At 55.3% G+C, this 22,761-nt stretch overlaps 1 protein-coding gene across 2 annotated transcripts; it reads left to right on the top strand.

The window, feature by feature from the left end:
* Positions 1–290: 290 nt before the first annotated feature.
* On the top strand, positions 291–20,039 carry LOC116958467 (uncharacterized). 2 transcript variants are annotated; one of them, XM_076058797.1, is made up of 9 exons: positions 291–584; positions 5,537–5,617; positions 6,682–6,891; positions 7,973–8,063; positions 9,053–9,115; positions 13,608–13,814; positions 17,637–17,709; positions 18,065–18,358; positions 18,488–20,039. In XM_076058797.1, the coding sequence occupies exons 2-9, from the start codon at positions 5,559–5,561 to the stop codon at positions 19,012–19,014; spliced, it is 1,524 nt and encodes a 507-aa protein (XP_075914912.1). In that variant the 5' UTR covers positions 291–584; positions 5,537–5,558; the 3' UTR covers positions 19,015–20,039. The 2 variants fall into 2 exon arrangements, with proteins under 2 accessions (XP_075914912.1, XP_075914911.1); XM_076058796.1 differs by having other exon boundaries at positions 5,540–5,617.
* The last annotated feature ends 2,722 nt before the right edge of the window (positions 20,040–22,761 follow it).

Here is a 22,761-nt window from a genome sequence, read left to right on the forward strand (position 1 = left end):
CCCCCCCCACCCACCGCGGCGTTGCCCCGGCAACACCGCTGGAATGAGAACGCCCCTCCCCGCCACGCCCTAATCCCGGCTCCTGATTGGCCGAGCCCCTCGGACTACGTCACCGGAAGCTCCCCCCTACCACCCCCCCCGGAGGCGGCGACTATAAAAGTGGAGCGCGTGGGCAGTTGCGGCTCCAGAGGAGGCGGGGATCGCCTGGTGGAGAGTCACGTGTTGCCGAGAAGTCACGTGCCTGCAGTGTGTACATAGCTTGTTAGATACATAGCCTCCAAGTGTGTACATAGCCTGGTACATAGCCTGCAGTGTGTACATAGCCTGGTACATAGCCTGCAGTGTGTACATAGCCTGGTACACAGCCTGGTACATAGCCTGCAGTGTGTACATAGCCTGGTACATAGCCTGCAGTGTGTACATAGCCTGGTACATAGCCCTGCAGTGTGTACATAGCCTGGTACATCGCCCTGCAGTGTGTACATAGCCTGGTACATAGCCTGGTACATCGCCTGCAAGTGTGTACATAGCCTGCGGAAGTACACGGAGTGTGGATATACACCACGTCAGAACAGCCTGCTCAGGTACATAGCTAACACACACAGCCTGTACATAGCTCACACACACAGCCTGTACATAGCTAACACACACAGCCTGTACATAGCTAACACACAGCCTGTACATAGCTCACACACATACAGCATGTACATAGCTCACACACACACAGCCTGTACATAGCTCACACACACAGCCTCTACACATAGCTGACACACAGCTGACACACACACACATAGCTGACACACACACATAGCTGAAACACACACAGCCTCTACACATAGCTGACACACACACACAGCTGACACACACACATAGCTGACACACACACAGCCTCTACACACAGCTGACACACACACATAGCTGACACACACACATAGCTGACACACACACATAGCTGACACACACACATAGCTGACACACACACATAGCTGACACACACACAATAGCTGACACACACACACACATAGCTGACACACACACATAGCTGACACACACACAATAGCTGACACACACACATAGCTGACACACACACATAGCTGACACACACACAGCCTCTACACATAGCTGACACACACACGCATAGCTGACAACACACACACACATAGCTGTCTCACACACACACACAGCCTCTACACATAGCTGACACACACATAGCTGACACACACACAGCCTCTAACACATAGCTGACACACACATAGCTGACACACACACATAGCTGTCACACACACAGCCTCTACACATAGCTGACACACACATAGCTGACACACACACAGAGCCTCTACACATAGCTGACACACACACACATAGCTGACACACACACAGAGCCTCTACACATAGCTGACACACACACATAGCTGACCCACACAGCCTCTATTATACACAGCTGACACACACACAATAGCTGACACACACAGAGCCTCTACACATAGCTGACACACACACATAGCTGACACACACATAAGCTGACACACACATAAGCTGACACACACATAAGCTGACACACACATAAGCTGACACACACATAAGCTGACACACACACATAGCTGACACACACAGCCTCTATTATACACAGCTTGACACACACACATAGCTGACACACACAGAGCCTCTACACATAGCTGAACACACACACATAGCTGACACACACACACAGCCTCAACACATAGCTGACACACACATAGCTGACAACACACACACACATAGCTGTTTCACACACACACACAGCCTCTACACAGCTGACACACACACACACATAGCTGACACACACACATAGCTGACACACACACAGCCTCTACACATAGCTGACACACACACATAGCTGACACACACACATAGCTGACACACACACATAGCTGACACACACACATAGCTGACACACACACATAGCTGACACACACACAGCCTCTACACATAGCTGACACACACACATAGCTGACACACACACATAGCTGACAACACACACACACATAGCTGTCTCACACACACAAGCCTCTACACATACCTGACACACACACACAGCTGACACACACACAGCTGACACACACACATAGCTGACACACACACATAGCTGACACACACACAGCCTCTATTATACACAGCTGACAAACACACATAGCTGACACACACAGAGCCTCTACACATAGCTGACACACACACATAGCTGACACACATAGCTGACACACACAGCCTCTATTATACACAGCTTGACACACACAATGGCTGACACACACACATAGCTGACACACAGCTGACACACACACACAGCCTCTACACATAGCTGACACACACACATAGCTGACACACACACAGCCTCTAACACATAGCTGACACACACACATAGCTGACACACACACATAGCTGTCACACACACAGCCTCTACACATAGCTGACACACACACACAGCTGACACACACACATAGCTGACACACACACAGAGCCTCTACACATAGCTGACACACACACATAGCTGACACACACACAGAGCCTCTACACATAGCTGACACACACACATAGCTGACACACATAGCTGACACACACACAGCCTCTATTATACACAGCTGACACACACACAATAGCTGACACACACAGAGCCTCTACACATAGCTGACACACACACATAGCTGACACACACACAGAGCCTCTACACATAGCTGACGCACACACATAGCTGACAACACACACACACATAGCTGTCTCACACACACAGCCTCTACACATAGCTGACACACACACACAGCTGACACACACACAGCTGACACACACACATAGCTGACACACACACATAGCTGACACACACACAGCCTCTATTATACACAGCTGACAAACACATAGCTGACACACACAGAGCCTCTACACATAGCTGACACACACACATAGCTGACACACACACATAGCTGACACACACACAGGCTCTATTATACACAGCTTGACACACATACAATAGCTGACACACACAGAGCCTCTACACATAGCTGACACACACACATAGCTGACACACACACAGAGCCTCTACACATAGCTGACACACACACATAGCTGACAACACACACACATAGCTGTCTCACACACACAGCCTCTACACATATCTGACACACACACACATAGCTGACACACACACATAGCTGACACACACACATAGCTGACACACACACATAGCTGACACACACACAGCCTCTACACGTAGCTGACACACACACACATAGCTGACACACACATAGCTGACAAACACACATAGCTGACACACACAGAGCCTCTACACATAGCTGACACACACACACAGAGCCTCTACACATAGCTGACACACACACACATAGCTGACACACACACACAGCCTCTACACATAGCTGACACACACACACATAGCTGTCACACACAGCCTCTACACATAGCTGACACACACACATAGCTGTCACACACAGCCTCTACACATAGCTGTCACACACACACACAGCTGACACACACACATAGCTGACACACACACACAGAGCCTCTACACATAGCTGACACACACACATAGCTGACACACACAGAGCCTCTACACATAGCTGACACACACACATAGCTGACACACATAGCTGACACACACACAGCCTCTATTATACACAGCTGACACACACACAATAGCTGACACACACACAGAGCCTCTACACATAGCTGACACACACACATAGCTGACACACACACAGAGCCGACACACACACAGAGCCTCTACACATAGCTGACGCACACACACATAGCTGACAACACACACACACATAGCTGTCTCACACACACAGCCTCTACACATAGCTGACACACACACACAGCTGACACACACACAGCTGACACACACACATAGCTGACACACACACATAGCTGACACACACACATAGCTGACACACACACAGCCTCTATTATACACAGCTTGACACACACACAATAGCTGACACACAGAGCCTCTACACATAGCTGACACACACACATAGCTGACACACACACAGAGCCTCTACACATAGCTGACACACACACACATAGCTGACAACACACACACATAGCTGTCTCACACACACAGCCTCTACACATATCTGACACACACACACATAGCTGACACACACACATAGCTGACACACACACATAGCTGACACACACACATAGCTGACACACACACAGCCTCTACACGTAGCTGACACACACACACATAGCTGACACACACATAGCTGACAAACACACATAGCTGACACACACAGAGCCTCTACACATAGCTGACACACACACACAGAGCCTCTACACATAGCTGACACACACACACATAGCTGACACACACACACAGCCTCTACACATAGCTGACACACACACATAGCTGTCACACACACACAGCCTCTACACATAGCTGACACACACACATAGCTGTCACACACAGCCTCTACACATAGCTGTCACACACACACACAGCTGACACACACACATAGCTGTCACACACACAGCCTCTACACATAGCTGTCACACACACACACAGCTGACACACACACATAGCTGACACACACACATAGCTGACACACACACACAGCCTCTATACATAGCTGACACACACACATAGCTGACACACACACAGCCTCTACCCATAGCTGTCACACACACACACACATAGCTGACACACACACATAGCTGACACCACACACACAGCCTCTACACATAGCTGTCACACACACACATAGCTGAGACACACACAGCTGACACACACACATAGCTGACACACACAGCCTCTATTATACACAGCTGACAAACACACATAGCTGACACACACAGAGCCTCTACACATAGCTGACACACACACACACATAGCTGTCACACATAGCTGACACACACACATAGCTGACACACACATAGCTGACAAACACACAGTTAGCTGTTCACACACAGCCTCTACACGTAGCTGACACACACATAGCTGACACACACATAGCGGACACACACATAGCTTACACACACACACAGAGCCTCTACACATAGCTGACACACACACATATAGCTGACACACATAAGCTGACACACACACATAGCTGACACACACAGCCTCTATTATACACAGCTGACAAACACACATAGCTGACACACACAGAGCCTCTACACATAGCTGACACACACACATAGCTGACACACACACATAGCTGACACACACACACATAGCTGACACACACACAGAGCCTCTACACATAGCTGACACACACACACAGCTGACACACACACAGCCTCTACACATAGCTGTCACACACACACATAGCTGACACACACACATAGCTGACACACACACAGAGAGCTGACACACACACAGCCTTTACACATAGCTGACACACACACACATAGCTGACACACACACAGAGAGCTGACACACACACAGCCTCTACACATAGCTGACACACACACACAGAGCTGACACACACATAGAGCCTTTACACATAGCTGACACACACTGACTGAGATCTCTGACTGAATCCATCAGCAGGGCCCTTACGGAGGAGGCCATGGACCTGGACGGGTCGAGCGGAGTAGCTGAAAACGGCGACGAGAGCAACGCGCAGACGTGAGCTTCTGTCTGCACGGCCAACGACCCTTGTCTGCGTGGTTGCTACAGCTTCTGTCTGTCTGGCCGCAGCTTCTGTCTGAGTGCTACAGCTTCTGTCTGTGTGACCCAGAGCTTTTATCTGCGTGGTTTCTACAGCTTTTGTCTATGTGGCCGCAGCTTCTGTCTGTGGCCAGAGCCTCTTTCTGTGTGGCCGCAGCTTCTGTCTGTGTGGCCAGAGCTTCTGTCTGTGGCCAGAGCTTCTGATTGAGAGTGTGCAACAGCTTCTGTCTGCGTGGCCGCAGCTTCTGTCTGCGTGGCCGCAGCTTGTCTGTGGCCAGAGCTTCTGTCTGTGGCCGCAGCTTCTGTCTGTGGCCGGAGCTTCTGATTGAGAGTGTGCAACAGCTTCTGTCTGTGGCCGCAGCTTCTGATTGAGGTGTGCAACAGCTTCTGTCTGTTTGGCCGCAGCTTCTGTCTGTATGGCCGGAGCTTCTGATTGAGAGTGTGCAACAGCTTTTGTCTGTGCGGCCGGAGCTTCTGATTGAGGTGTGCAACAGCTTCTGTCTGTGTGGCCGCAGCTTCTGATTGAGGTGTGCAACAGCTTCTGTCTGTGTGGCCGCAGCTTCTGATTGAGAGTGTGCAACAGCTTCTGTCTGTGTGGCCGGAGCTTCTGATTGAGAGTGTGCAACAGCTTCTGTCTGTGTGGCCGGAGCTTCTGTCCAAGCTGTACCACACAACCTTTGTCTGAGGTGTACCACACAGCTTTTGTCCGTGTATGTCCACGACTTAACCCTGCCCCCCCCCTTTGCCCCGCCCCCATCCCCTTTGCCTCGCCCCATCCCCTTTTGCCCCGCCCACACCCCGTTTTGCCACGCCCCCACCCCCTTTGCCCCACCCCATCCCCTTTTGCCCCGCCCATAACCCATTTTTGCCACACCCCCACCCCCTTTGCTCCGTCCCCATCCCCTTTGCCCCGCCCCCATCCACTTTGCCCCGCCCCATCCCCTTTTACCCCCGCCCACACCCCGTTTTGCCACGCCCACACCCCATTCGCCCCGCCCACACCCCATTTGCCCCTCCCACAGACCCCTCAGCCCCCTCCGAGTGTTCGTAGAGTCGACGCTGGCTGCTCGTGGTGGTGGTGAGGGTGGTGGTGGTGGTGATGGTGGCCGCGTCTTGCTGATGGTGGAGCCGGGCGAGTCGGTGGCGGGGCTCAGGGCCAGGGTGGCGAGGGCGCTGCAGCTTCCTCACGCAAGCGGCAGCACGGACTTCCACTTAGTGCTGGATCGGACGAGGTGGGTGGGTGGGTGAGTGGGTGGGTGAGTGAGTGAGCGGGTGGGTGGATGAGTGAGCGGGTGGGTGGATGAGTGAGCGGGTGGGTGGATGAGTGAGCGGGTGGGTGGATGAATGAGCGGGTGGGTGGATGAGTGAGCGGGTGGGTGGATGAGTGAGTGGATGAGTGGGTGGATGAGTGAGTGGATGAGTGAGTGGATGAGTGAGTGGATGAGTGAGTGGATGAGTGAGTGGATGAGTGAGTGGATGAGTGAGTGGATGAGTGAGTGGTTGAGTGAGTGGATGAGTGAGTGGATGAGTGAGTGGTTGAGTGGGTTGGTGGGTGGGTGGGTGAGTGAGTGAGTGAGTGGGTGGGTGAGTGAGCGGGTGAGTGGGCGAGTGAGCGGGTGAGTGAGCGGGTGAGTGAGCGGGTGAGTGAGCGGGTGAGTGAGTGAGTGGGTGAGTGAGCGGGTGAGTGAGTGAGTGGGTGAGCGGGTGGTTGGGTGAGTGGGTGGTTGGGTGAGTGGGTGAGTGGGTGGGTGGGTGAGTGAGTGAGCGGGTGGGTGGATGAGTGAGCGGGTGGGTGGATGAGTGAGCGGGTGAGTGGATGAGTGAGTGGATGAGTGAGTGGATGAGTGAGTGGATGAGTGAGTGGATGAGTGAGTGGATGAGTGAGTGGATGAGTGAGTGGATGAGTGAGTGGTTGAGTGGGTAGGTGGGTGGGTGAGTGAGTGGGTGAGTGGGTGGGTGAGTGAGTGGGTGGGTGAGTGAGTGGGTGGGTGAGTGAGCGGGTGAGTGGGTGAGTGAGCGGGTGAGTGAGTGAGTGGGTGAGCGGGTGAGTGAGTGAGTGGGTGAGCAGGTGAGTGAGTGGGTGAGTGGGTGATGATGATGATGGTGTTTGTGACGATGATGGTGTTTGTGACGATGATGGTGTTTGTGACGATGATGGTGTTTGTGACGATGATGGTGTTTGTGACGATGATGGTGTTTGTGACGAAGGTGGTGTTTGTGACGATGGTGGTGTTTGTGATGATGATGATGGTGTTTGTGATGATGATGGTGTTTGTGATGATGATGGTGGTGGTGGTGGTGATGGTGGTGCAGGCTGCTGGATGGGAGGAGATCTGTCCACGAGGCTGGGCTAAGGAACGGCTCAATACTCACTGTGGTACCAGCGCTGAACTCTGGGCTCAAGGTGAGACTCACTCACTCACCCACTCACCCACCCACTCACTCACCCACTCACTCACTCACCCACCCACCCACTCACCACTCACCCACCCACTAACCCACTCGCTCGCTCACTCACCCGCCCACTCACTCAATCACTCGCCCATCAACCCGCCCACTCGCTAACACGCCCACTCACCAACACGCCCACTCACTAAACAAACCCACTCACCAACACACCCACTCACTCACCTACTCACCCACTCACCAACGCACCCACTCACCAACGCACCCACTCACCAACGCACCCACTCACCAACGCACCCACTCACCAACGCACCCACTCACCAACGCACCCACTCACCAACACCCACTCACCAACACCCACTCACCAACGCACCCACTCACCAACGCACCCACTCACCAACACTCCCACTCACCAACACACCCACTCACCAACACACCCACTCACTCACCTACTCACCCACTCACTAACACACCCACTCACCAACACCCACTCACCAACACCCACTCACCAACACACCCACTCACCAACACACCCACTCACCAACACACCCACTCACCAACACACCCACTCACTCACCTACTCACCCACTCACTCACCTACTCACCCACTCACTCATTCACTCACCTACTCACTCATCTACCCAGATTCTTGCCTGTATCAGCAGCAGTGGGGAGGGAGGGGGAGAGAGACAAAGGCGGCCGGGCGTAGTGGTGGTTGTGGTGGTGGTGGTTGTGGTGGTGGTTGTGGTGGTGGTTGTGGTGGTGCTGGCCACCCACTCCCTCTGTGTGTCTCAGTGCCGGTAGCCTTCATAGGCGCTGCTGCTGCTGCTACTCGCTACTAACTACAGCACTTGCCCCTACAGCCTACTAGAGGCTACACGGGGGAGCTTTGTCTTTTCGTGTTGGTACGTGGAGTAATGTTGTGTGTCTCTGTGTGTGTCTGTCTGTGTGTGTCTCTGTCTGTGTGTGTCTGTGTGTGTGTCACAGGCTGCTCGTCCGAAGGCTGAGAACTCCATTATGCAGGCACTGCAATCACTCACAGACAGTCAGGTGAGGAGTTGGAGAGAGACACGGGGAGAGAGAGAGAGAGACGGGGAGAGAGATAGACATGGGGAGAGAGAGACATGGGGAGAGAGGGAGAGAGAGACATGGGGAGAGAGAGAGAGAGAGACACGGGGAGAGAGAGAGACACGGGGAGAGAGAGAGACACGGGGAGAGAGAGAGACACGGGGAGAGAGAGAGACATGGGGAGAGAGAGAGAGACACGGGGAGAGAGAGAGAGACACGGGGAGAGAGAGAGACATGGGGAGAGAGAGACATGGGGAGAGAGAGAGAGAGAGACACGGGGAGAGAGAGAGAGACACGGGGAAAGAGAGAGACACGGGAAGAGAGAGAGACGCACTCACAGATAGACAACAACAACCGCCATTCGCCACTAAGTGGCGGTGACGTCACCACGACGCTTGTGCCAGGCCATGTGCACCTTTAGGCCACGTGAAGTGTCGAACGCCCGCTGGCAGGAGGTCACTGGGCAGACCCAGCAGGTGCCACGGGTCGACTGACTGAGATGACTGAGATGACTGGCTGATGCACCACCTGTTGCCCCCTACTGTGCCAACCTGCTGTGCTTTAGCCACCCGGCGCTCCGCTCGTTGTTGTGAGCGTCGCTCCTCCGCCCTCCGTTGTTGTTGGAGGGCGACTGCCTCCAACTGCCCAGTAGCGTCCTTCACGAGCCTCCTCCACTGAGGCCGATCTTGACACCGCTGGTACCAGTCATTGGCAAGTACACTCAGCTCCACGTCCTCCTGTACCACATCACTCCATCTCTGCTCTAGCCTGTGCCGCGCCCGTTTAGCCCCCTAGATCCAGCCGAACAAAAGCTGTTTGGGCATGCGGTGGCTGGGCATGCGGGCTACGTGACCCAGCCAACGCAGCCTTGCCTGCCGGAGGAGCTTATCGATGGGACTTTGTCCAGATCTTTCGAGGATTTGTGAGCTCCTCACACAATCCAGCCCGGTTAAACCCAGGATGGATTGTAGGCAGGCCAGCCTAAATGTTTCTAACCGGCGAAGATGTTCCATTAAGGGGGTCCATGTTTCGCAAGCGGAGGGAAGGTAGGGCATGACCGTGGCCGAGAAGACCTGAAGCTTAGTGCGGAGCAACAGACCAGGTAGCTTCCACACAGCGTTACGCAACCGATGAAAAGATATTGCCGCTCGACTGATTCGGAGTGAAACCTCTGCTGTTAAACTGGAGCCGGTCATAATCACACTGCCCAGGTATGGGAAACTCTCCACTCTCTCCACAACTGCCCCATCACCGATTGGGAGTTGTGGGGGTGGAGTGTCCGATGGTACAAAATACCCAGGCAGGTGCTTAGTTTTGGTGGGGCTGATGGTAAGGTCCCACCACTTGGTGGCAAGCTCCAGGTTTAGCAGCAGCACCTCCAACTCCTCCTCTGAGTGAGCAGCAATTACCAAATCATTGGCATACGTAACATGGTTGAGCCAATAGGGAGCCGTCCCTTGACCGCACCCGGGCATCGATCAGCCTCCCATTGTATCTGTACCAGATGGAAATTCCTCTGGTACAGAAGGCTTCACGAACTAAGTGGTCGAAATAGATGTTAAATAATGTGAGAGGGAGCCAGAGGACATCCCTGTCGCACCCCAAGGTGTACAGGGAATGACTCTGACTCCTGGCCACGTAGTTTTACCCGGGCCCGCTCGCAATCATGAAGGTCCTTAATGATCGTGAGCAGAGGGTCAGGGACTCCAAAAGTACGAAGAACAACCCAGAGCCCAGGCCTACTGATAGTATCATAGGACTTGACCCGGTCAATAAAGCAGAGATGTAGCAGATGGACAGAAAATATGGCATCTGTGCAGGACCGCCCTTTCCTGAAACCGCATTGGGGCTCCGCAAGCCTTTCCTCAGCGTGCCTGGCAGGTGATGTAGAATAATGCTTGCCAGGACCTTTCTGTATTGTTGTTAGTCTGTGCGGTCCCCCTTGAAGAGGGGGAACCACACAATCAGTCGAGCGGCATTATCTTTTCATCGGTTGCGTAACGCTGTGTGGAAGCTACCTGGTCTGTCGCTCCGCACTAAGCTTCAGGTCTTCTCGGCCACGGTCATGCCCTACCTTCCCTCCGCTTGCGAAACATGGACCCCCTAATGGAACATCTGCGCCGGTTAGAAACATTTAGGCTGGCCTGCTTACGATCCATCCTGGGTTTAACCGGGCTGGATTGTGTGAGGAGCTCACAAATCCTCGAAAGATCTGGACAAAGTCCCATCGGTGAGCTCCTCCGGCAGGCAAGGCTGCGTTGGCTGGGTCATGTATCCCGCATGCCCAGCCACCGCATGCCCAAACAGCTTTTGTTCGGCCGGATCGAGGGGGCTAAACGGGCGCGGCACAGGCTAGAGCAGAGGTGGAGTGATGTGGTACAGGAACCCATCCAGTGGTCCAGACTGTTATGATGTCATGTAAGGCAGTCTGTGGACAAATGCCACCCTCCCTCAGCACTTCGCTTGGGAGATCATCTCTGCCCGGTGCCTTTCCTGAACTCAGACTCCGGATCCCCTTCAGTACTTCCTCAACAGATGACACCTCAGCCAGCCACTCACACAGGGTGAGGCATCGCAGCCTCAGCAGGGTCATCCCCACTTTGTGCCACGATGTTTTCCAGGCCGAGGGATTTCCCCTCCCCCAGGACTTAACAGAAATGCTCAGCAAATCTGCAAACCTGTTCCTGGGGGTCGGAGATTGGATCACCGATCTTTCCCCTAATGATGGTAATAGGTGTGGCGCTGCAGGTTACTTTTTTGATGGAATTAAATAGAGATTTGTGATCGCGGGCCATTGAGGCATATTCCATCTCCTCGGCAACCCGCGACCACCACCCATCCTTGCAGCGCCTCACGGCTCTCCGAACCTTTGAATGAAGGCTTCGGTAAGCCTCCAAATTCTCTGACGTGGGATGCTGTAGATGATTAGAGTGGGCTTGTCGCTTTGTCTCAGCCAGCCTGAACATCTCCTTTCAGCCAGGGTCTCTGGAGAGGACTGGACCGTGTACCCAAGGCAGCCATTGCAGCTGCATGAGTCACAATCCTAAACCTCGCCCATTTACCCTCGACATCAGGAGGAGTGGGAGACGGTGCCAACCCCAGCTGCAAGCGATGATTAAATTCTCGCTTGCAACTTTCATCAGCTAGCTGAGACCAGGCCACCTTAAATTGGAATGGGGTCCTGGGTGGACACCCACCACCGGAGTGGAAGAGTTGCAGGCGCATCTTACATATGACAAGTCGATGGTCAGTGGGCAGATCAGCTCCACGGTAGGTCCTGGTGTCAAGGACATGGGCCCGCATCCGCTGGTCCATCACTATGTAGTCCAGCAGATGTTCTTGCTTGGACCCGGCATGCATCCATGATGTTGTGTGGATGCGCCGATGCCGGAACAGCGTGTTGGTAATTACAAGCCCATGGGCTGCACAAAAATCTAGCAGCCTCCTACTGCTGTTATTGAGCTGATCTGGCCCATGCCTTCCAATCACTCCAGACCAGGTGCCAGCATCATGACCAACTCGGCATTAGTCACCCAACAAGATGACTCTATCCCGAGGGGCCACTTTAGCCAGCACCTGTGACAGGGGGTCATAGAAGGCATCTGACTCATCGGCCTTGCCTGCATCCCTCCACAGATGTTCGTCTTCGGTGGGTGCATAAGTAACCACGACCTCCACTCCTCGCCTCCGGTTGATGGGAAGGCGAGCCCAAAGTAGCCTGGGGCTTTACAGCTTCCTACACCTCACCGCCACGCTCCCACGCCCCCTTCATTCTTTTGTTCAAAAGAAGAGCCACACCCTGTTGTTTGGCAGTCTGCTGCCCCGAGTAGAGGACTGTCCACCCCTCATGGTGGCATGAGCCAGAGCCGGTCAACCGGACCTCCTGACTGCCACAGAGATCCAGGCGGTACCGGTCCGGCTCCCGACAGAGGAGTGGGCAGCCTCTCCTCCGCAGTGAGCGTTCGAACATTCCACGTGGCCACAACGAAGCAGCTTTTCGCTCTTTCTGGAGGAGCCCCAAGGGTTAACGGGATTCAGTCTCCTGGCTCCGCCAATTGGGGTTTGTCCAGGAGACGTCACAGACACCCTGTGCCCCCACCCCCCCCCGGGGCCTCGGGCACAAGCTTCGTTAAATATTTTCTTCCGTGGCATCGTGGTGTTTGGAAGGTTGGGAAGGGGTCACCAGCCCCTCGGACCCGTCCAGAGGCCCCCCGTTCGGCCGCTGTGATCGCTACAAACGCCAACGAGGGGAATGGCCGATCTAAGTTGGCCTCCCTCCCCCTCCACGGCACTGCCCACGACAGCGTTACTCTCCGGCAGCGACGAGGAGGGGGAGGAGGTGGGGGGGGTTGTTTCGCCAGATAAGACTCCTCGCAGGTAGACGCAGACACGGAGAGACTCCCGACCCCAATGACCAACTCGGCCCTCATCTCTCCGCCCCTCTCCCCCCCCCGCTCTCTCCCCACCTCACCAGGTGAGCGACTTCCTGTGCGGGCGCTCACCGCTCACCCTCACCCTCACCACCCTGGCCGGCTCCCTCAGCTTCGTGCAGCTGCAACTCGCAGCCCGGCCAACCCGGGGAGGTCGCCGCGGGGGAGGTCACGAGGGAGGTCGCCGCGGGGGAGGTCACGAGGGAGGTCGCCGCGGGGGAGGTCACGTGACTTCGGAGGAAGCGACGCAGGTGAGAGGGGGGGAGGGGGCGGGACAAACGACAGGGAGACGAAGCTCTCCCCGGGGCAAGTGCTGTTGACACAGACACACACACACACACCGTGTCTCTATCACACACACACACACACACCGTGTCTCTATCTCTCACACACACACACACACACACCGTGTCTCTCACACACACACACACCGTGTCTCTATCTCACACACACACACACACACCGTGTCTCTATCTATCACACACACACACCGTGTCTCTATCACACACACACACACACCGTGTCTCTCTCTCACACACACACACACCGTGTCTCTCTCTCACACACACACACACCGTGTCTCTCTCTCACACACACACACACCGTGTCTCTATCACACACACACACACCGTGTCTCTCTCACACACACACACCGTGTCTCTATCACACACACACACACCGTGTCTCTCTCACACACACACACCGTGTCTCTATCACACACACACACACCGTGTCTCTATCACACACACACACACCGTGTCTCTATCACACACACACACACCGTGTCTCTATCACACACACACACACCGTGTCTCTATCACACACACACACCGTGTCTCTCTCTCACACACACACACCGTGTCTCTCTCTCACACACACACACACCGTGTCTCTATCACACACACACACTGTGTCTCTATCACACACACACACACCGTGTCTCTATCACACACACACACACCGTGTCTCTATCACACACACACACACCGTGTCTCTATCACACACACACCGTGTCTCTATCACACACACACACACCGTGTCTCTATCACACACACACACACACACCGTGTCTCTATCACACACACACACACACCGTGTCTCTATCTCTCACACACACACACACACCGTGTCTCTCTCTCACACACACACACACACACCGTGTCTCTCTCTCACACACACACACACACACCGTGTCTCTATCACACACACACACACACACCGTGTCTCTATCACACACACACACACACCGTGTCTCTATCACACACACACACACACCGTGTCTCTATCACACACACACACACCGTGTCTCTCTCACACACACACACACACACCGTGTCTCTCTCACACACACACACCGTGTCTCTATCACACACACACCGTGTCTCTATCTCTCACACACACACACCGTGTCTCTATCTCACACACACACACACTGTGTCTCTATCACACACACACACACCGTGTCTCTATCACACACACACACACCGTGTCTCTATCACACACACACACACCGTGTCTCTATCACACACACACACACCGTGTCTCTATCTCTCACACACACACACCGTGTCTCTATCACACACACACACACCGTGTCTCTATCACACACACACACACACACCGTGTCTCTATCACACACACACACACACACCGTGTCTCTATCACACACACACACACACCGTGTCTCTATCACACACACACACACACACCGTGTCTCTATCACACACACACACACACACCGTGTCTCTATCACACACACACACACACACCGTGTCTCTATCACACACACACACACACACCGTGTCTCTATCACACACACACACCGTGTCTCTATCACACACACACACACCGTGTCTCTATCACACACACACACACACACCGTGTCTCTATCACACACACACACACCGTGTCTCTATCTCTCACACACACACACACACACACCGTGTCTCACACAGACACACACACACACCGTGTCTCTATCACACACACACACACACACCGTGTCTCTATCACACACACACACCGTGTCTCTGTCTCTCACACACACACACACCGTGTCTCTGTCTCTCACACACACACACACACCGTGTCTCTATCACACACACACACACACACACCGTGTCTCTGTCTCTCACACACACACACACACACCGTGTCTCTATCACACACACACACCGTGTCTCTATCTCTCACACACACACACCGTGTCTCTATCACACACACACACACACACACCGTGTCTCTATCACACACACACACACCGTGTCTCTATCACACACACACCGTGTCTCTATCACACACACACACACACCGTGTCTCTATCACACACACACACACCGTGTCTCTATCACACACACACACACCGTGTCTCTATCACACACACACACACCGTGTCTCTATCACACACACACACACACCGTGTCTCTATCACACACACACACACACACCGTGTCTCTATCACACACACACACCGTGTCTCTATCACACACACACACACCGTGTCTCTATCACACACACACACACCGTGTCTCTATCACACACACACACACCGTGTCTCTATCACACACACACACACACCGTGTCTCTATCTCACACACACACACACCGTGTCTCTATCTCTCACACACACACACACACCGTGTCTCTATCTCACACACACACACACACTGTGTCTCTATCACACACACACACACCGTGTCTCTATCTCTCACACACACACACCGTGTCTCTATCACACACACACACACCGTGTCTCTATCACACACACACACACCGTGTCTCTATCTCTCACACACACACACACACACCGTGTCTCACACAGACACACACACACACCGTGTCTCTATTACACACACACACACACACCGTGTCTCTATCACACACACACACTGTGTCTCTATCACACACACACACACCGTGTCTCTATCACACACACACACACACCGTGTCTCTATCTCACACACACACACACACCGTGTCTCTATCTCACACACACACACACCGTGTCTCTATCACACACACACACACACCGTGTCTCTATCTCACACACACACACACCGTGTCTCTATCTCACACACACACACACACCCACCGTGTCTCTCTCACACACACACACCGTGTCTCTATCACACACACACACCGTGTCTCTATCTCTCTCACACACACACACACACCGTGTCTCTATCTCTCTCACACACACACACACACCGTGTCTCTATCTCTCTCACACACACACACACCGTGTCTCTATCACACACACACACACCGTGTCTCTATCACACACACACACACACCGTGTCTCTATCACACACACACATACACACACCGTGTCTCTATCACACACACACATACACACACCGTGTCTCTATCACACACACACACACACCGTGTCTCTATCTCTCTCACACACACACACACCGTGTCTCTATCACACACACACACACCGTGTCTCTATCACACACACACACACCGTGTCTCTATCTCTCACACACACACACACCGTGTCTCTATCACACACACACACACCGTGTCTCTATCACACACACACACACACACCGTGTCTCTATCACACACACCGTGTCTCTATCACACACACACACACACCGTGTCTCTGTCTCTATCACACACATACACACACCGTGTCTCTATCACACACACACCGTGTCTCTCACTGTCTCTCTGTCGTATCTCTCTCACTGTGTCTTTCTCACCGTGTCTATCTCACCGTGTCTCTCTCTGTCTCACCGTGTCTCTCTCACCGTGTCTCTCTCACCGTGTCTCTCTCACCGTGTCTCTCTCACGTGTCTCTCTCGCCGTGTCTCTGTCTCTCTCTCTCCCTGTGTCTCTGTCTCTCTCTCTCACCGTGTCTCTGTCTCTCTCTCTCACCGTGTCTCTGTCTCTCTCTCTCACCGTGTCTCTGTCTCTCTCTCTCCCCGTGTCTCTCTCTCTCTCTTTCTCCCCGTGTGTCTCTCTCTCTCTCTTCCCGTGTCTCTCTCTCACCGTGTCTCTCTCTCTCTCTCTCTTCCCGTGTCTCTCTCTCACCGTGTCTCTCTCTCACCGTGTCTCTCCCACAGGCCACGTGCTCTGGCGCCAGCTTGGATAGTCTCCACCAACTCTACCCTGGATGCTTCTCCGGCATTTTCTCAGGTAGGGGCAGAGAGGGGAGAGTGGGGGGGGGGGGGAGAGAGTGGAGGGGGGGGGGAGAGTGGAGGCGGAGCTTGTGGGGTAGAGTGACAGCCAGGCCTGTTGTTGCACACGTCCCCACTGGGTGTTGCACACAGCCCCACTGGGTGTTGCACACGGCCCCACCGCTGTGTTGCACACGGCCCCACCGCTGTGTTGCACACGGCCCCACCGCTGTGTTGCACACGGCCCCACCGCTGTGTTGCACACGGCCCCACCGCTGTGTTGCACACGGCCCCAACGTTGCTGTGTTGCACACGGCCCCACCGCTGTGTTGCACACGGCCCCAACGTTGCTGTGCCCCGCCCCCACCCCCCAGGGTCACTGCCGCCCTCCACGTGCGGTCACCGGCGAGGCGGCGGCGGCGGCGTCCCCCGGCAGGAGGAGGTGGCCGTCGTCTACCGCATCCTCCTCGACCTCCTGGCGGCCTCGCGGGCCCAGCGCAGCCACAACAACAACAACAACAGCGGTCACAACAACAACAACAACAACAGCCACAACAGCAGCAGCAGCAGCCACCACAGCGACGATTCCCGGACCCCGAGGGCCTCCAGCAAGGCGACCCCGGCGTGGGACGGGAGCAGGGCAGCGGAGACGCACGGCATTGTGGGAGGTGAGAGGAGGGGCTGCCCCCCGCCCACCCCCCTCCCCCTCCACCCTTCCCCCCCCACCCCTCCCCCGCAACCCCCCCCACCCCACCCCTCTAACGTTCCCCCCCCCACCCCCTGCCTCTATCCTCCAGGCTGCCGTGGGCTCCCCCACCATCAACATCCTCAACATCCTCAACATTCTCAACATCAACATCCTCGGCATCCTCAACATCAACATCCTCAGCATCCTCAACATGAACATCCTCAGCATCCTCAGCATCCTCAACATCAACATCCTCAGCATCCTCAACATCAACATCCTCAGCATCCTCAACATCCTCAGCACCACTGTCACCACCAGCACCACCACCACCAGCAGCACCACCACCACCAGGAGCAGGAGCAGCAGCTACAGCAGCAGCAGCTGGAGGAGTCTGCGGCGAACGCGACGACGCGCAGCAAGCTGCAGGCCGTGCGCCTGCTGCTGCAGAGGCGCCGGGAGAGGAGGGCGCTCCGCGCCCCCTACCACGGCAACGGCGGCGGCGGCCGTCGTCGCCGCGGCGACCACCCCCCCGCCGCGGCGACGGCCGTCGCCACGGCGACGGCCGTCGCCGCGGCGGGGGGGGAGTCGCCGCCCGAGTCGCCGCGGTACGACGCGCGGTGCTACGCGGCCGCCTAGCGACCGTGGCGACCGCGGTGACCGTGGCGACGGTGACCGTGGCGACGGTGACCGTGGCGACGGTGACCGTGGCGACGGTGACCGTGGCGACGGCGGTGACCGTGGCGACGGCGGTGACCGTGGCGACGGCGGTGGCCGTGGCGACGGCGGTGGCCGTGGCGACGGCGGTGGCCGTGGCGACGGCGGTGGCCGTGGCGACGGCGGTGGCCGTGGCGACGGCGGTGGCCGTGGCGACGGCGGTGGCCGTGGCGACGGCGGTCGCGGCAAACCACGGCACGCCAACGTAGCAGCACACGTGGTGGTGGGGAGAGACGCGGAGGAGAGACACGGGGAGAGAGACGCGGGGAGAGAGAGACACGGGGGGAGAGAGAGACACGGGGAGGGAGAGAGACACGGGGAGAGAGAGAGACACGGGGAGGGAGAGAGACACGGGGGAGAGACGCGGGGAGAGAGACGCGGGGAGAGAGAGACACGGGGGGGAGAGAGAGACACGGGGAGGGAGAGAGACACGGGGAGAGACAGAGACACGGGGAGGGAGAGAGACACGGGGAGGGAGAGAGACGGGGAGAGAGAGAGACGGGGAGAGAGAGAGACACGGGGAGAGAGAGAGACACGGGGAGGGAGACGCAGGGTGTTGTTTGTAGTTCTGCTGTGGTGTTGGACCGTTGTGCAGGTGCGTGATGGGGTGCTGGTTGCACTGTTGGGCGTAAGTCAGCCGCGAATCTCAATGGGGGTTGGTGGTTCCCACCTGATGGTTAAATCAAGGGCAATGTGTGTGTGTGTGTGTCAGAGTGTGTGTGTGTCAGTGTGTGTGTGTCAGAGTGTGTGTCAGTGTCAGAGTGTGTGTCAGTGTGTGTTTCAGAGTGTGTGTGTGTGTCAGAGTGTGTGTGTGTCTGTGCGTGTGTGTCAGTGTGTGTACGTGTGTCAGTGCGTGTGTGTGTTAGTGTGTGTCAGTGCGTGTGTGTGTGTGCCGCGGTGCTCATGGATGTGGACTGTTTATTTATTAAAGTTGAGCGTTTGTACGACGTTGGGCTCCCCAGTGTCTCGTGAGTGGGTGTGTGGATGAGTGGGTGGGTGTGTGGATGAGTGGGTGGGTGGATGAGTGGGTGGGTGGATGAGTGGGTGGGTGAGTGAGTGGGTGGGTGGATGGGTGGGTGGGTGAGTAGGTGGGTGGGTGGCATGGTCTAGAGAAGCGATGAGATGGGAGTGATGGGTGAGTGGCACCATCATCGCTTCCACCATCATCACTGCTAACAACAACCGCCATTCGCCACTAAGTGGTGGTGACGTCACCACGACGCTTGTGCCAGGCCATGTGCACCTTGAGGCCACGTGAAGTGTCGAACGCCTGCTGGCAGGAGGTCACGGGGCAGACCCAGCAGGTGCCACGGGTCGACTGACTGAGATGACTGGCTGATGCACCACCTGTGCCCCCTACTGTGCCAACCTGCTGTGCTTTAGCCACCCGGCGCTCCGCTCGTTGTGAGCGTCGCTCCTCCGCCCTCCGTTGTTGTTGGAGGGCGACTGCCTCCAACTGCCCAGTAGCATCCTTCACGAGCCTCCTCCACAGAGGCCGATCTTGACACCGCTGGTACCAGTCATCGGCAAGTCCACTCAGCTCCACGTCCTCCTGTACCACATCACTCCATCTCTTGTCTAGCCCGTGCCGTGCCCATTTTGCCCCTAGATCCGGCCCAACAAAAGCTGTTTAGGCATGTGGTGGCTGGGAATTCGGGCTACATGACCCAGCCAACGCAGCCTTGCCTGCCAGAGGAGCTCACTGATGGGTCCGTGCCCAGATCTTTCAAGGATTAGTGAGCTCCTCACAATCCAGCCTGCTGCTTAAACTGAGGATGGATCGTAGGCAGGCCAGCCTGAATGTTTCTAACCGGCGAAGATGTTCCATTCGGGGGGTCCATGTTTCGCAAGCGTAGAGAAGGGAGGGCATGATTGTGGCCGAGAAAACCTGAAGCTTCATGTGGAGCAACAGACCAGGTAGCTTCCACACAGCGTTACGCAACCGATGAAAAGATATTGCCGCTCGACTGATTCGGAGTGAGACCTCTGCTGTCAAACCGGAGCCGGTCATGAGCACACTGCCTTGGTATGGGAAACTCTCCACTCTCCACGTTTGCCCCATCACCAATTGTGAGTTGTGGGGGTGGAGTGTCCGATTGTACAAAATACCCAGGCAGGTGCTTAGTTTTTGTGGGGCTGATGGTAAGGCCCCACCTCTGAGTGGCAAGCTCCAGGTTCAGCAGCAGCACCTCCAACTCTTCCTCTGAGTGAGCAGAAATTACCAGGTCATCGGCATACATAACGTGGTTGACCAATAGGGAGCCATCCCTTGACCGCACCCGGGCATCGATCAGCCTCCTATTGTATCTATACCAGATGGAAATTCCTCTGGTACAGCAATCGAGGTGGACAGAGAATGGCTCCGACTCCCGGCCACGTAGTTTTACCCAGGCCCGCTAATCATCATGAAGGTCCTTAATGATCGTTGTTGGAATTCAATACACCTCTGCTGTAGCAAACGGACAGAAAATATGGCATCTGTGCAGGACCGCCCTTTCCTGAAACCGCATTGGGGCTCCGCAAGCCTCTCCTCAGCGTGCCTGGCGAGGCGATGTTGAATAATCCTTGCCAGGACCTTTCCCGGCACACTGAGGAGTGAAATGCCCCTGTAGTTGTTACAGTCTGTGCGGTCCCCCTTCTTACAGAGGGGGACCACCAGGGCATCCTTCCAATCCTGCGGAACCCGTCCAGTGGTCCAGACTTGTTATGATGTCATGTAGGGCAGTCTGTGCACAAACGCCACCCTCCCTCAGCATTTTGCTTGGGAGATCATCTCTGCCCGGTGCCTTTCCTGGTCTCAGACTCCGGGTCGCCTTCAGTACTTCCTCAACAGATGGCACCTCAGCCAGCCACTCACAGGGGTTGACTTCTTCCTCCAAATTGAGGCACGGTAGCCTCGGCAGGGTCATCCCCACTAACCCGAGGGGCCAGTTTAGCCAGCACCTGTGACAGGTCATAGAAGGCATCTGACTCACGGGCATTGCCTGCATCCCTCCACGGATGTTCGTCTTCGGTGGGGGCATAAGTAACCACGACCACCACTCCTCACCTCCGGTTGATGGGAAGGCGAGCCCAAAGTAGCCTGGGGCTTACAGCTTCCCACACCTCACGCACCCTTCATTGTTTTGTTCAGAAGAAGAGCCACTCCCTGTTGTTTGGCAGTCTGCTGCCCCGAGTAGAGGAATGCCCACCCCTCATGGTGGCAGGAGCCAGAGCCGGTCCACCGGACCTCCTGAATGCCACAGAGACCCAGGCGGTACCGGTCCAGCTCCCGACAGAGGAATGGCAGCCTCTCCTCCGCAGTGAGCGTTGGAACATTCCACGTGGCCACCCGCGGTGCTTTTTTGCTGTTTCTGGACGAGCCCCGAGGGTAAGGATTAAATCTCCAAATGGGGTTTGGCCAGGAGACGTCATAGAAGCCTGTTCCCCCGGGGCCTCCGGCACAAGCTTAATAAGTTATTTAAATCGTGGTTTAGTGGTTAATTGAAGGTGGAGGGGTTACCAGCCCCTCGCACCCGTCTAGAGCCCCACTTGGCCGTTGTGGTGGTTACAAACGCCATGAGGGGAATGGCCAATCGGAATTTGCCCTCCCCCCCACGGCAATGGCCACCACAACGTTGCCGTCCGGCACTTAGGAGGTAGGGGGTTGTTTTGCCGGACACCATCACC

The sequence above is a fragment of the Petromyzon marinus genome, assembly GCF_048934315.1.
Source record: "Petromyzon marinus isolate PM22_M1 ecotype Great Lakes invasive population chromosome 78 unlocalized genomic scaffold, UKy_Petmar_22M1.pri1.0 chr78_unloc.2, whole genome shotgun sequence".
Classification (NCBI taxonomy): domain Eukaryota; kingdom Metazoa; phylum Chordata; class Hyperoartia; order Petromyzontiformes; family Petromyzontidae; genus Petromyzon; species Petromyzon marinus.